We start from the raw sequence: 14,366 nt of genomic DNA, 5'->3' as shown, positions 1-14,366 counted from the left end.
TTTATTGAGATATATATATATTTTCGACCAAGAGTTTGATAGCGAGATCTCAAATCAACTTGTTGGCCTCACAGAATATCTTAGTACAGAGTATGATACCATGGATCTTTATTTGTTTATAAACTCTCCCTGCATATAGGCGTTCCATGTTGCAAATAGGTTTTGCATAAACGATACGGTGGATACCATATAGCTTGGGTGCAGTTAAGAAAGAGAGATACAACAGAAATCTACACCAACCAAAAAAATCCCAATATCGGTCAATGTGATTATATATATATATATATATATATATATATATATATATATATATATATATATATATAAAAGTCATGCTCCCCTGCGCATCTAGGCACGTGCGCACCTTTGCACACGTGTCATGGGTGTCTAATCTGAACAGTCCATGTGATGCAGAATCCCATGAAACCTCTTGCGACAAATTTTCACCCTGATCTAAAATTCTGGTGGGCCATAGAAAAGAGAAATGCAAATCAAGGGAGGAAACTGTTTTCATTTTTCATGGCCCATCAAAGTTTTAGATCAAAGTAAAACTTGGTCCCAGCGGGTTTCTTGAGGTGCTGCTTCACATGAACGGTTCAGATTTTGGATCCACATCACGTATGATAGGTTCTCAAAAAAGTTCGTATGTAGTACGTACGAACTGGTTAGCAGGTGAGTGTTTCCGTCCGTGTGTGTGTGTGCGCGTGTATATATATATCGTTGGTTCATTATCCATTAAAGATGGGACAGATCAATAGCCTGGATTAGCGAACCATGGGGTCTACGTGTCACAGTTGAAATCAAGTGCATGCTATGTGGTAGGGGTGCACATGGGCCGGTAAACTGGAACTGACCAAAGCACTGGTTTCGATTCCAAAAATCAAAGAACCGGCTAATTCGGTTTGGCTCGGTTCAGTTCTTGATTTGGGTCCCGTAGAATCCAACCAAACTGAACCGAACGGTCCTTACTCTCGCTCGGGTGGTAGACTCCTAGGAGTTTCAACACCCAGTCAAGGGTTCGAGTACCCATAGGTGGTGAAATTCCACAAGTGTTAGTGTGTGGGGTTTGTGTGCATGTGTAAAAAAAAAAAAAAAAAGAACCGGAATTGAACTGTATAACCGAACTTGGAAGAAAACCTAGAACTGAACCGAGTTTACAATACATTTTATGTCTATTTTATTAGTTTACAATCTATTTAATTGCCTATTTAACTCATGATTTATGGTTTACAATCCGCTACTGTGAATGTATCATAAAAAATACAAGTAATAAACTCCTGTCAATGGCCTACCAAGCAACTGGTAGTTAAGGAGACGGCTCAAATTGAAATAAAAAATAGTCAAATGATTAAACTTAAAGCATGGAAATATCAGGATCCAAGACGTTAGAATATCAACGGTGTGGCCCATCTTATAAATGGTTTTGATAATTGAAATTCAACGGATATATTTCTAAACAATAATACAACGCGATGAACTGTACATATATCACCTTCCTCGACTCTACTGTTTTAGACGGACGCGGTTTGGCTGGTGACCCCAACACCAGCCAGCTAGCCGGTGTTAAAGCTCTGTGGGCCCCACCATGATGTATATATTTATCCAAGCCGTCCATCCATTTTTCCAGATCAGATCCAAAGGTCAAGTGAACCACATTACAGGAAAGAGAGGGGATTGAATACTCACCGTTGAAAACTTCTCGGGGGCCACAAAAAAGATTTGGATCAAGCTGATTTTTGTGTTTTCCCTTCCGACTCACGAAGAGGTTGGATGACAAATAAACATCACTGTGTGCTACAGGAAGATTTCAACGGTGGACATCATTCTCTTTTTTTTTCCTGTGGTGTGGTCCACTTGAGCCATATATCTGCCTCATTTTTTCTCTCATGCACAAAAATGAACTGGAAAAATAGATAGACGGTGTGGATAAAACAAATACATCATGGTGAGGCTACATAGCTTTGACACCAACTACCTGGCTAATGTCCGGGTCACCAGCCAAACCGCGTACGTATTATACATTTATTCCCCCGGACGGTACTGTTTTTTTTTTTTTTCAGAAAAAAGATAAAAAACTTTGATGCTCTGGCAGAAGGTGGGGGACAATACACAGGCATTTAGAAAAAGCATGCGTGGCTTGCAAGTTAAGTCAAATTAAACTGTACGATTATTTTCCTCAGTTTAGATGTATCACGAATTAAAAATTGCCGTAACTGAATTGTCTGCCTGTGAGATTGGTGGACTTTTATTGGACGGTTGAAACTCAAAAATATCCAAACGGTCTTATTTCATTAAAAAAATTTAAAAAAATCAAGCATCAGAGAAAACAATTTGATTTGAGTCTGTGACTCAACCCAGTAATTTTCACAATTTAATTGATTTAATTTGAGTTAATGTATGCCACGTACACAATTTCCGAGTGCCTGCGTACCAAGCGTCATACGCTGCCCGAGTATCATGCAGCACCACGTAAAATGGTGGTAAACTATCATAAGGATATAATAAGTGCATTTCATTTTCTTCCTTAAAATAAGAAAAAAAAACCGTTCCTAGCTGTAAAACCTTCCATTTTCTTCACCTCCTTCTCTCGGAAGCTTCTTCTCAGATCTCTCTCATATTCGATCAAACCCTAGGTTCGTATCCTTTACGAATCGACGATTTTTATGCTCAGAACGGCCAATGAATCCGGAGAAACTGTCATTTATCGAAGCGATTTCGAAGACCAGAAGCTTGCAGCGGTCGGGAAAAGCTCAGATCCCTGATTTTTAGGTGTCTCGATCTCTTTTTTCCATTTTCAGCACAATCTCTGAAAATTTATCTACCGTTTCTTAAAACAAGGTATTTCACTTTACCTCGATATCAGCTCTCCTATTTCTTGGGTTTCTGAGTGTTTTCATGATTCGGAGCTTTTTATTTGAAGCAGAACGGTAGTCTGATATCTTTATTTTCGTCTGAAGCTGCATTTTTTCTGTAGCAGAAGCTGAGATCCTGATTTTTCTAGTTTTCTATTTTTCGCAGCGTCTCGGTAGATTTCCATTAGAGAAGCTCAAGATACGCTGCTCTGCCGGTCGGTTTATCTGTAAAAGTCGTTTTCGTGAACTTTAGAGCAGATCTCTGATTTCTTTCTGGGGTTGTCTGAAACTTGGCGTAGGACTTTCTGTGGTTTTATCGCTTGGTTTTCTTTGGAACGGATTTCTCTCAGTCAATAGTAAGATTTCAGTGTTTACTATGCACTAAAAGCTCATATATCTGATTTATACGGTACAAGAAGAAGCACAGATTCATTTACTTATTTGTCTTGGAGGCATTTTCCTTGCACAGAGAGCTTGGACTGATTTCTTGTGTTTTAAGTCAGTTAAAGAAAATCGTTGATTTCTAGGGTTTATTCTTTTATTATGTACTTAGGGTTTTGTATTGAGTGGGCTAGTGCTTGAGGATCGTTTGTCTATGGAGAAGCATAAATCACCAGGCCATGTTGGTGGTGGTCTGCCGCCTCCTTCAGGCCGTTACTCTGCTTTTAGCTCATCGGCGAACTCTTTAACCACGAACTGTGAATCATCACCATCATCTGCTCCCCCTGCATTGCCAGAATCCGGTCATTTTAACCATTCAATGTCGTCGGAGCCCGGACGTTTCAGCCATGACATCAGCCAGATGCCGGATTTCCCCCCGAAGAACCGTGGTCACAGACGGGCCCACTCTGAGATTCTTGGACTCCCTGATGACATCAGCTTTGATAGCGATCTTGGTGTTGTGGGTTCTGCTGATGGCCCCTCACTGTCTGATGATACTGAGGAAGACCTCTTCTCCATGTACATGGACATGGAGAAATTTACCTCGTCTTGTGCAACATCAGGTGTAAAATCCGGTGAGTCCTCAGAAGCAGCAACATTTCCTATAAGTGATAATATGATTGCGGGTCCTAGCGAGAGGCCGAGGATTAGACACCAACATAGCCAATCCATGGATGGATCCACCTCAATCAAGCCTGAGTTGCTCGTTTCAGGTGCAGAAGGTCCTTCATTAGCAGAACAGAAGAAAGCCATGTCGGCAGCAAAGCTTGCTGATCTCGCACTCATTGATCCAAAGCGTGCAAAGAGGTACTTCCAGGCCATTTTAAAATAGGGAATAAGCTTCATGCATTTTTTAAATTGTACAATAAAGGAAGAATATATTATCTGTTTATATATTGCTTTGCAATGTAAATAGTTCTGCAGTATTCAATTATGATATTTTCGAAAAATAAATCTGCAATTCTTGGTACACGGCTTCACTTTGCCTGTTCAATTTTACATTGATTTTTTTTTTCAAAGGGGTATATATCATCTCATGGGCTAATGAGCATATCTGCATTCCTATATGTTTTTTTTGAAAAGTCACTGAATATATTGAAAAGAAGAAAGGGGAGAAGAACAGGGGAAAACAAAAGCGGGAGGGAATGGGAGTTGCCGAGCAGGCAAAGACAAGCCATTACACCCCAAGGAACAGAAAATCAACTTGGTTAAAACCTACAACATAGACCATCCATTCAATCAGGAGACGCTTTGCTTTACTGACTATAGCCACGGTGGGATTAGATATATCCCTAAAACACCTGTTGTTTCTTTTTTCCCAAACCGACTACCAGATCGCTATGATCGCCATACACCAGATCCTTGTCTTCTTCTTCCCCAAACTGACCCCGTGCTAGGCTTTGATAAGGAGGGAGACCGAACCGGGAAAACACCACTTCAAGTCGAAGCACTTGAGGAAATCTGTCCAAATTTCTGAGATGAACGGACAGGATAGTAAGAGGTGATCAATGCTTTCTTCATTCTTCATACAACATAGACAAATGTTGACAATAGACATGCCTCTTTTCCTCAAATTGTCCATCGTGAGGATTCTTTTGGACCCCACTAACCAGGTGAAGGCGGTGTGCTTGGGGGGAACCGAGTACTCCAGAACTTGAAAGGAGGGTGGACCTTGGAGAGGATCGAGCCTTGGTCCAAATGCTGATAAAAAGATTTGACGGAGAAAGTGCTGGATGATTTATCCGGCTTCCAAATTAGCTTGTCCTGGCTCAAAGGATCTGGCGTGCTTGAATCTATGCACTGAAGAAGACCCGCCAGCTCGTCAATCTCCCAGTCCTGAAGCTTCCTCCTGCAATCTATGATCTAGTCTACCTTGTTGTCCAGATGTGTGTAGCATTCGTCTACAAAGGACTTGGGGTTGGAGGCGAGGCGATGCATATTTGGAAAATTGACTTTCAAGGGGGCTTCACCCACCCAAATGTCTTCCCAAAATTGGATTTTGGCCCCATTTCCCAGGCTGAAGCCGAAAACTGGAAGAACTGCCTTTTTTACAGACATAATTCCCTTCCAAATGGGCGAGGCATTCCTATATGTGATTTCATTGAAAATTGGAATGTTTAATGCTACTTTGTTCCAGGTTTACTGCAGGTGCATGTTTTCTTCCCCTTTCATTTTGTGTGCAGTTCAGTGTTTTCTTCTTATAGGTTACACCCTGAAGGTTACAACACCAACACATTCTTTCTTGGTTCTGTCAGTGTAATTGGCATTTTCTTGTTCAACAATTCCAGTGACACTGTGACAGTGAGAGTCTATTGCATCTAATAACATGCTTGATGTCTGATCTTGATCTGAGTTTGTCTGAGTACTACTTGCATGCTGCTTGCCAGTCTAAGACGGGTGTTTGTCAACCTGTCTAGATCTAACTTCTGATTGAAAAATATACCATTTGATACTCTCATTTTATTTATGTCAATTAAACAATGAATGGTAAGACAGGGTGGGTAAAAATAGGGTACCTGTGATTGATCACTTTGAGGAGTAGAAGAATGATAATCCCAAATGATTGCATTATGTGCCTTAGAGACATGGTAAAAGTGGACTGTTTTATTTATGCATAGCTTCCTTTGTGCAAATGATTTGGTGCAAATTCATTAGACTCCTAGAAGTGGACTGGGTCATGCCATCCTTCATTAATGAGCTCTTTAGAGCTTGGCAAAGAGTAGGAATAGGTGTAAAAGGAGGTGCTCTCTTTGGAGGATATCTTTTCTTGTTGTCTTATGGGCAATTTGGCATGAAAGCGATGGGACTTTTAAGCAAATGCATTCAATAATGGTAATGGTGGCTGTAATTGCCAGCCTTATGGCTGTTGATCTCCCCCAAAAATAAAAAAATAAAAAAATGCATAATGAGTACCGCCACTATTATGCTCGTAAATGTAACTGTTTTTGTATACCATGCTTTTTGGGACAAGTCGTGCGTGTTGGATGTGGTCAGCCAAGTGAAGCGGATGGCTATTGAGTGGGCTAAAGATTCCAAGGACTTTGGTGACAGCCATTGGGACCTTTTTAGTGATTCTTGGGAGGACTTATCTCCTTTGTATGTTGGATGATGCCTTATCAGACTCCTTGTAAAAGTCTTCTCCGATTTCAATAAAAGTTTTTGGTACCCCTCAGGAAGAAGAAGAAGAAGAGCAGAAAGAGGATGTTAGTTTTTTTTTTAAAGATTGGGAGGGAATGTTTGTTCAATTGTTCAAATATCAAAACATTTGGGTGCATCACTGGTTCCACCCTTGTGAAATTGGAAGGTGTATTGGTAGCTCATAGCTGTTTCAGTATCATCTCGATGGAAAATGTAATATGATAAGTCATTCTTACTCCTTTTTGTAATTCCATAATGAACTTGTAGATTGGGGTAAAAAAATGAAGAAGAATGGCCTACAGTAGTACAATGCCTTTTCATTTTTCATCAGTTGTGAACATTCAACACCAAAATTAGCCCACTGCTTTGATAAATATTTGCATCCCCCGATTCCTGAATATAGAAAATCAGGAGTGAAGTATCCTATCTGGGTCCTGGTGTTAGGAAAAAAATAGCATACTAGAAGGCCACCCTTCCATTTTTTTGCATCTATGATCTTCCACTCCCCATTTCCCAATCAGGGATCTTCAAACTACTATTTAGTGCTTGTACCTATAGCCTGATTGCTTCTGGGGCCTGTTCAGCTTGAAATTATCGTTGTCCTTGTTGTCAGAGCTTGCTCCATATCCAGTCCGTGTAAGGTTGATTACCTTTGCTGCTGCTTTGAAGTTGGGGCTTTAGGCAACTGCTAGGATTTTTCCTGTGGTGAGCATAAAATCCCCAATGCTTGAGGTGAGAGGAGGCCATAAATATATTGTGGTTTGAGGTGAGAGGAGGCCATAGATGTACTGTGGTTCAGTAGTGCTTGTTGATTTGTTTCCCTGTGAAGGTCAATGTATTTGCTGATACACTGCGTGGGGATGGTTCCATGCTTGTTGATGATGAATCAATTCTGTACCTTAGCTGATGTTTGCTGAACTTTCCTTAGCTGCTTATGATGGAAGGTCATTCTTTTAGGGCCTGTTTGGGCACACCCGCCAAAGGGGTTTTTGAGGACTAAATGCCATTTTGATCTAAATGGCTGTTGATGCCGTCCATTTGGATGCGCTTTGCAAACCCCCTGTTTCATCTCCTGCACGATAGAATAGGCGCTAAATTGCGGACTCGACAAAAACCAATCCCTGTTGTGCTAAATGCTGGATTGGCAAAAATTGATCCAATTGATTTTTTCTGAGTCGACCGGAAAAGCAGGCCTCGCGCCTCCTTTTCAAAACCCATTTTTGAGGAAGTGTGACCAAATGGGCCCTTATGGTATTTAGAAAGTTTATTAGTTTTGCAAATTATGAAAAGAAAATGCTGCTCTTTTCTGGATAGAAATCATATTATTCTGTTTTCTTCCCAGTGCAATATACTTATATTTTGCTGATTATTTCTTTCTCATTTGATAGGATATGGGCAAATAGGCAGTCAGCTGCAAGGTCGAAAGAAAGGAAGATGCGTTACATAGCGGAGCTTGAACGGAAAGTGCAGACCCTGCAAACAGAAGCAACTACATTGTCTGCTCAATTGACCATGTTACAGGTATTTTGCTCCCTTACGCACTGGCAGAATATTGAAGGACTCAGCCTTGGTATAAAGTTGAGGACTGGTCCACATAACCTACAACCCATTTTTCAACCATTTGCCCTTGAAAAAGATATGATATTTGCAAGGGAAAAATTAGAACATTTGAAGGTTGGCCTTGAAAAAGATATGATATTTGCAAGGGCAAAATTGGAACATTTGAAGGGAAGTGTTTTACCAAATGTTGACAATAGACATGCCTCTTTTCCTCAAATTGTCCATCGTGAGGATTCTTTTGGACCCCACTAACCAGGTGAAGGCGGTGTGCTTGGGGGGAACCGAGTACTCCAGAACTTGAAAGGAGGGTGGACCTTGGAGAGGATCGAGCCTTGGTCCAAATGCTGATAAAAAGATTTGACGGAGAAAGTGCTGGATGATTTATCCGGCTTCCAAATTAGCTTGTCCTGGCTCAAAGGATCTGGCGTGCTTGAATCTATGCACTGAAGAAGACCCGCCAGCTCGTCAATCTCCCAGTCCTGAAGCTTCCTCCTGCAATCTATGATCTAGTCTACCTTGTTGTCCAGATGTGTGTAGCATTCGTCTACAAAGGACTTGGGGTTGGAGGCGAGGCGATGCATATTTGGAAAATCGACTTTCAAGGGGGCTTCACCCACCCAAATGTCTTCCCAAAATTGGATTTTGGCCCCATTTCCCAGGCTGAAGCCGAAAACTGGAAGAACTGCCTTTTTTACAGACATAATTCCCTTCCAAATGGGCGAGGCATTCCTATATGTGATTTCATTGAAAATTGGAATGTTTAATGCTACTTTGTTCCAGGTTTACTGCAGGTGCATGTTTTCTTCCCCTTTCATTTTGTATGCAGTTCAGTGTTTTCTTCTTATAGGTTACACCCTGAAGGTTACAACACATTCTTTCTTGGTTCTGTCAGTGTAATTGGCATTTTCTTGTTCAGCAATTCCAGTGACACTGTGACAGTGACAGTCTATTGCATCTAATAACATGCTTGATGTCTGATCTTGATCTGAGTTTGTCTGAGTACTACTTGCATGCTGCTTGCCAGTCTAAGACGGGTGTTTGTCAACCTGTCTAGATCTAACTTCTGATTGAAAAATATACCATTTGATACTCTCATTTTATTTATGTCAATTAAACAATGAATGGTAAGACAAGGTGGGTAAAAATAGGGTACCTGTGATTGATCACTTTGAGGAGTAGAAGAATGATAATCCTAAATGATTGCATTATGTGCCTTAGAGACATGGTAAAAGTGGACTGTTTTATTTATGCATAGCTTCCTTTGTGCAAATGATTTGGTGCAAATTCATTAGACTCCTAGAAGTGGACTGGGTCATGCCATCCTTCATTAATGAGCTCTTTAGAGCTTGGCAAAGAGTAGGAATAGGTGTAAAGGAGGTGCTCTCTTTGGAGGATATCTTTTCTTGTTGTCTTATGGGCAATTTGGCATGAAAGCGATGGGACTTTTAAGCAAATGCATTCAATAACGGTAATGGTGGCTGTAATTGCCAGCCTTATGGCTGTTGATCTCCCCCAAAAAAAAAAAAATAAAACAAATGCATAATGAGCACCGCCACTATTATGCCCGTAAATGTAACTGTTTTTGTATACCATGCTTTTTGGGACAAGTCGTGCGTGTTGGATGTGGTCAGCCAAGTGAAGCAGATGGCTATTGAGTGGGCTAAAGATTCCAAGGACTTTGGTGACAGCCATTGGGACCTTTTTAGGAATTCTTGGGAGGACTTATCTCCTTTGTATGTTGGATGATGCCTTATCAGACTCCTTGTAAAAGTCTTCTCCGATTTCAATAAAAGTTTTTGGTACCCCTCAGGAAGAAGAAGAAGAAGAGCAGAAAGAGGATGTTAGTTTTTTTTTTTTAAAGATTGGGAGGGAATGTTTGTTCAATTGTTCAAATATCAAAACATTTGGGTGCATCACTGGTTCCACCCTTGTGAAATTGGAAGGTGTATTGGTAGCTCATAGCTGTTTCAGTATCATCTCGATGGAAAATGTAATATGATAAGTCATTCTTACTCCTTTTTGTAATTCCATAATGAACTTGTAGATTGGGGTAAAAAAATGAAGAAGAATGGCCTACAGTAGTACAATGCCTTTTCATTTTTCATCAGTTGTGAACATTCAACACCAAAATTAGCCCACTGCTTTGATAAATATTTGCATCCCCCGATTCCTGAATATAGAAAATCAGGAGTGAAGTATCCTATCTGGGTCCTGGTGTTAGGAAAAAAATAGCATACTAGAAGGCCACCCTTCCATTTTTTTGCATCTATGATCTTCCACTCCCCATTTCCCAATCGGGGATCTTCAAACTACTATGTAGTGCTTGTACCTATAGCCTGATTGCTTCTGGGGCCTGTTCAGCTTGAAATTATCGTTGTCCTTGTTGTCAGAGCTTGCTCCATATCCAGTCCGTGTAAGGTTGATTACCTTTGCTGCTGCTTTGAAGTTGGGGCTTTAGGCAACTGCTAGGATTTTTCCTGTGGTGAGCATAAAATCCCCAATGCTTGAGGTGAGAGGAGGCCATAAATATATTGTGGTTTGAGGTGAGAGGAGGCCATAGATGTACTGTGGTTCAGTAGTGCTTGTTGATTTGTTTCCCTGTGAAGGTCAATGTATTTGCTGATACACTGCGTGGGGATGGTTCCATGCTTGTTGATGATGAATCAATTCTGTACCTTAGCTGATGTTTGCTGAACTTTCCTTAGCTGCTTATGATGGAAGGTCATTCTTTTAGGGCCTGTTTGGGCACACCCGCCAAAGGGGTTTTTGAGGACTAAATGTCATTTTGATCTAAATGGCTGTTGATGCCGTCCATTTGGATGCGCTTTGCAAACCCCCTGTTTCATCTCCTGCACGATAGAATAGGCGCTAAATTGCGGACTCGACAAAAACCAATCCCTGTTGTGCTAAATGCTGGATTGGCAAAAATTGATCCAATTGATTTTTTCTGAGTCGACCGGAAAAGCAGGCCTCGCGCCTCCTTTTCAAAACCCATTTTTGAGGAAGTGTGACCAAATGGGCCCTTATGGTATTTAGAAAGTTTATTAGTTTTGCAAATTATGAAAAGAAAATGCTGCTCTTTTCTGGATAGAAATCATATTATTCTGTTTTCTTCCCAGTGCAATATACTTATATTTTGCTGATTATTTCTTTCTCATTTGATAGGATATGGGCAAATAGGCAGTCAGCTGCAAGGTCGAAAGAAAGGAAGATGCGTTACATAGCGGAGCTTGAACGGAAAGTGCAGACCCTGCAAACAGAAGCAACTACATTGTCTGCTCAATTGACCATGTTACAGGTATTTTGCTCCCTTACGCACTGGCAGAATATTGAAGGACTCAGCCTTGGTATAAAGTTGAGGACTGGTCCACATAACCTACAACCCATTTTTCAACCATTTGCCCTTGAAAAAGATATGATATTTGCAAGGGAAAAATTAGAACATTTGAAGGTTGGCCTTGAAAAAGATATGATATTTGCAAGGGCAAAATTGGAACATTTGAAGGGAAGAGTTTTACCAAATCCACACTCACGTAAAAGGGATACCATCCACACACCACCACGTGCTAGCATGGCAGATAGGTGCAATATCCAGGCTGTCCACCAGGTGGGTCCAACCTCGAAGATATTCTTACCCATAACTCAGGCTGGTTCACTCTTTAGGTGGGCCACAATGTCAGGAATAAGTGGATGGCTTAGGATAACTTTAGGCAAAATTTCCTCAGCTGTACAATTTTTTCACGAACCATGGCCCACCTGATTCTTGGGCATGGACATCCACATTATGTGATCCTCATTTCTTACCTCATGGATGAATTGGATCTGATAGTTATGTGCCATGCTAGCACACATGGTGGTGTAGGCATGAGTTTCCTTGTACACATGAGCTCTAAAGGCGATTGGAGGTGGGGGAAGAATACAGCCAGTTGTAGGGTGATTGTTCATCAAAATCATGAATGTGGCCCCTGTACACATAGATGCGTATGATCATTTTGGTTACTGCAGCTGCATTGATCCATTCAAAGTTTGTTTTAAATCTCTTAAGATGCTACGCTGGATAAGCTTATCTTAATATAGTATGGCTATGAGCCCCGTTTCTTGCATTGGCTTGTTGTGGACAGAGAGACACGAATGGTCTGACTGCTGAAAACAATGAGCTGAAACTACGTTTGCAAACCATGGAGCAACAAGTTCATCTACAAGATGGTAAGGTTTCATTGTATGCGGCAGTTCTTGGACAATGCTTTTTAGTTCTTTACATTAGAGATGACATCTATATTCATGATAAATCAGTCTATATTCTAGTTTGCAGAGTTTGAAGTGAGCTTTGACCTATCATAACTTTATTTTGAGTACATTCTGCTTGCTGTTTGAATGTGGTCAGTCATGTTCTGGTCTCTTCTTACCTATTCTCTTCTCTTTTGTTCTTAAAATTCTTATGGTAGCTCTAAATGACACACTGAGAGATGAGGTCCAGCGTCTGAAATTGGCGACAGGCCAACCCATTCCCAATGGCGGACAAATGATGAATTATGCATTGTCATACAGTGGCAATCAACAGTTCTATCCGCCCAACGATGCCATGCAGACGCTTATGACTGCCCACCAATTTCAGCAACTCCAGATCCATTCTCAGCAGCAACCGCAGCAGTTACACCCACAGCATCAGCAGCAGCCCCAACAGCCCCAACAGTCACAACTACAACCCAGCAGGGGACCCTTGCCATCTCCGAATCACAGAGAATCCGATGTCAGCTCCTCGTCCAGGGAATGATAAACAGATGCCGTAGTCAGTAGCCGTCTAAATTGTAACTTTTGACTGTATTGTTAAGTAGATAAAATTTGCATGTGCATGTTTTGAAGGAATGCATCCATGATCTTTTTATCAGTACCCAACTAAATTAATTCCATTTTAGAAAATGCATGCAGCCTTGTACTTTTCCTAAGATGAGCTGCCTGTTACCATGTCACTATTCAAGTGGTGGTTTAACTGTCATTTCTATGAAGTTGCTGTTCTTTCAAAGACAATTTATAATGTAACCATAGGCTGAACTCAGATAATATTCATTTTTAACCATTTTTTCCTCCTTGTTTGTATCCAAACTCTACAGCCGCATTCATTTTCTTGTGGCAACTTTGTGAAGGTACAGGAATGAAATTGTTTGGCCATGGCATGTTGTGGGATGCATCCCATGGCTGAACGATTTAATGGTGTTTGGATGCACTGTTGAATCAAATTGCAAAATTTGTTATTATCAGTCTAATAAACTGCAATAACCAGATTATAGTTTTCTTCAAAATTTCAGCGACATGAATTTCAAGTGAGTTGGAAGAAATGTAGCTTCTGCAATTCCAGGTCCATCTTCCATTGTCCTGATTGTTATAGAAGACTTCTTTTATTTATTTTTGTATTTGTTATTCTTGATAGCTATGTAGCGATTCCCATCCACCAAATCTCCAGGGTTGAACCCTATGTATGTGTGTATAGTTTCCTCTTTATTAAATTGAATATTTTCTATTCAATTCCAGTGATTCAGATATTAGATCTTTCAAAGAGGCTGAACCATGGGTGCTGCACCTGCTAGATTTAATGAAATTAATTAAATCTAAGATTTTGAGCACTGTTGGGCTTTTACTTTGGATAGCGTCATTGGCAGGCCCAGGGCCATGGGTAGCCCCACCAGATGAATGGTTTAAAGCGGTTTCGGGATGGGCATCGAATTTTCGTAGCTTGGCGCATAAAGGGGAAGTGTGGCATGTGCTGCTGCAGCCGTCTCTTTTGACTAGCGCAATAACTTTTGGCTTTCTCGCCACTTGCTATTTGTTAAAGTCAAGTAAATCTTCTTTTCTTATAGTTTGCTTGAAAAGTTTGCTAAGTCGTTGCACTTTCTTGCTTGTGTTGGAAGAAAAGTAAAAAAATAAAATAAAAACTGAAAACACATGCATGCTGTTCAACTGCCCTTCTAAATAAATAAGTAAATCTTTATACATAGCTCCAGGATAAGGGCAGAAATTGCATGCATGAGATGGTCAAGGGTATGTTTGGTTCGTATGGTGAAAATTTTCACCATACTATGACTGGTTACTCCGGAAATTTCATGATATTTGGTGCAACCAAACGCACCCTAAAGCTTTGCCTTTTGCATGCGATTGGTTTCTTAGATGGTTATAAAGTTTCGCATTATTAAGGCTGTTGGAAAGATTTCGGACAAAAGACCAAAAAAAGAAAGGTGGTTTTTGTACTTAGCAGGTTAATCTAATCATTCTTTATTTCTCATGGGAATGTTGGAGTTGGCCCACTTCATTACCTTTCCGTTTGGTTTATGTTCCCTGGGTTTTTGGTTTTTGGGGTGGACTTTTTTTTAGGGTTTTGCT

The 14,366-nt window shown here is 40.6% G+C and overlaps 1 protein-coding gene and 1 long non-coding RNA gene across 2 annotated transcripts; one reads left to right on the top strand and one right to left on the bottom strand.

Moving 5' to 3' along the window:
• Positions 1 to 3,016: 3,016 nt before the first annotated feature.
• On the bottom strand, positions 3,017 to 3,540 carry LOC131240166 (uncharacterized). Its single transcript, XR_009168645.1, has 2 exons — positions 3,402 to 3,540; positions 3,017 to 3,125 (listed from the first exon to the last, which is right to left on the bottom strand). It is a non-coding gene; the product is annotated as an uncharacterized LOC131240166 (long non-coding RNA).
• Positions 3,448 to 13,076, top strand: LOC131240165 (probable transcription factor PosF21). The gene is made up of 4 exons (XM_058238242.1): positions 3,448 to 4,100; positions 7,820 to 7,952; positions 12,113 to 12,197; positions 12,437 to 13,076. Exons 1-4 carry the CDS (start codon positions 3,448 to 3,450, stop codon positions 12,763 to 12,765), a joined length of 1,200 nt encoding a protein of 399 aa, XP_058094225.1. The 3' UTR covers positions 12,766 to 13,076.
• The last annotated feature ends 1,290 nt before the right edge of the window (positions 13,077 to 14,366 follow it).

Source organism: Magnolia sinica, chromosome 3, assembly GCF_029962835.1.
Source record: "Magnolia sinica isolate HGM2019 chromosome 3, MsV1, whole genome shotgun sequence".
NCBI lineage: Eukaryota > Viridiplantae > Streptophyta > Magnoliopsida > Magnoliales > Magnoliaceae > Magnolia > Magnolia sinica.
This window is presented reverse-complemented; position numbering and strand designations above follow the sequence as displayed.

Coding starts and splice junctions, on each gene's coding strand:
- LOC131240165 (XM_058238242.1), top strand. CDS start 3,448: ATGGAGAAGCATAAATCACCAGGCCATGTTGGTGGTGGTCTGCCGCCT. Junction 4,101..7,819: donor GATCCAAAGCGTGCAAAGAG/GTACTTCCAGGC, acceptor CTCATTTGATAG/GATATGGGCAAATAGGCAGT. Junction 7,953..12,112: donor CTCAATTGACCATGTTACAG/GTATTTTGCTCC, acceptor TGTTGTGGACAG/AGAGACACGAATGGTCTGAC.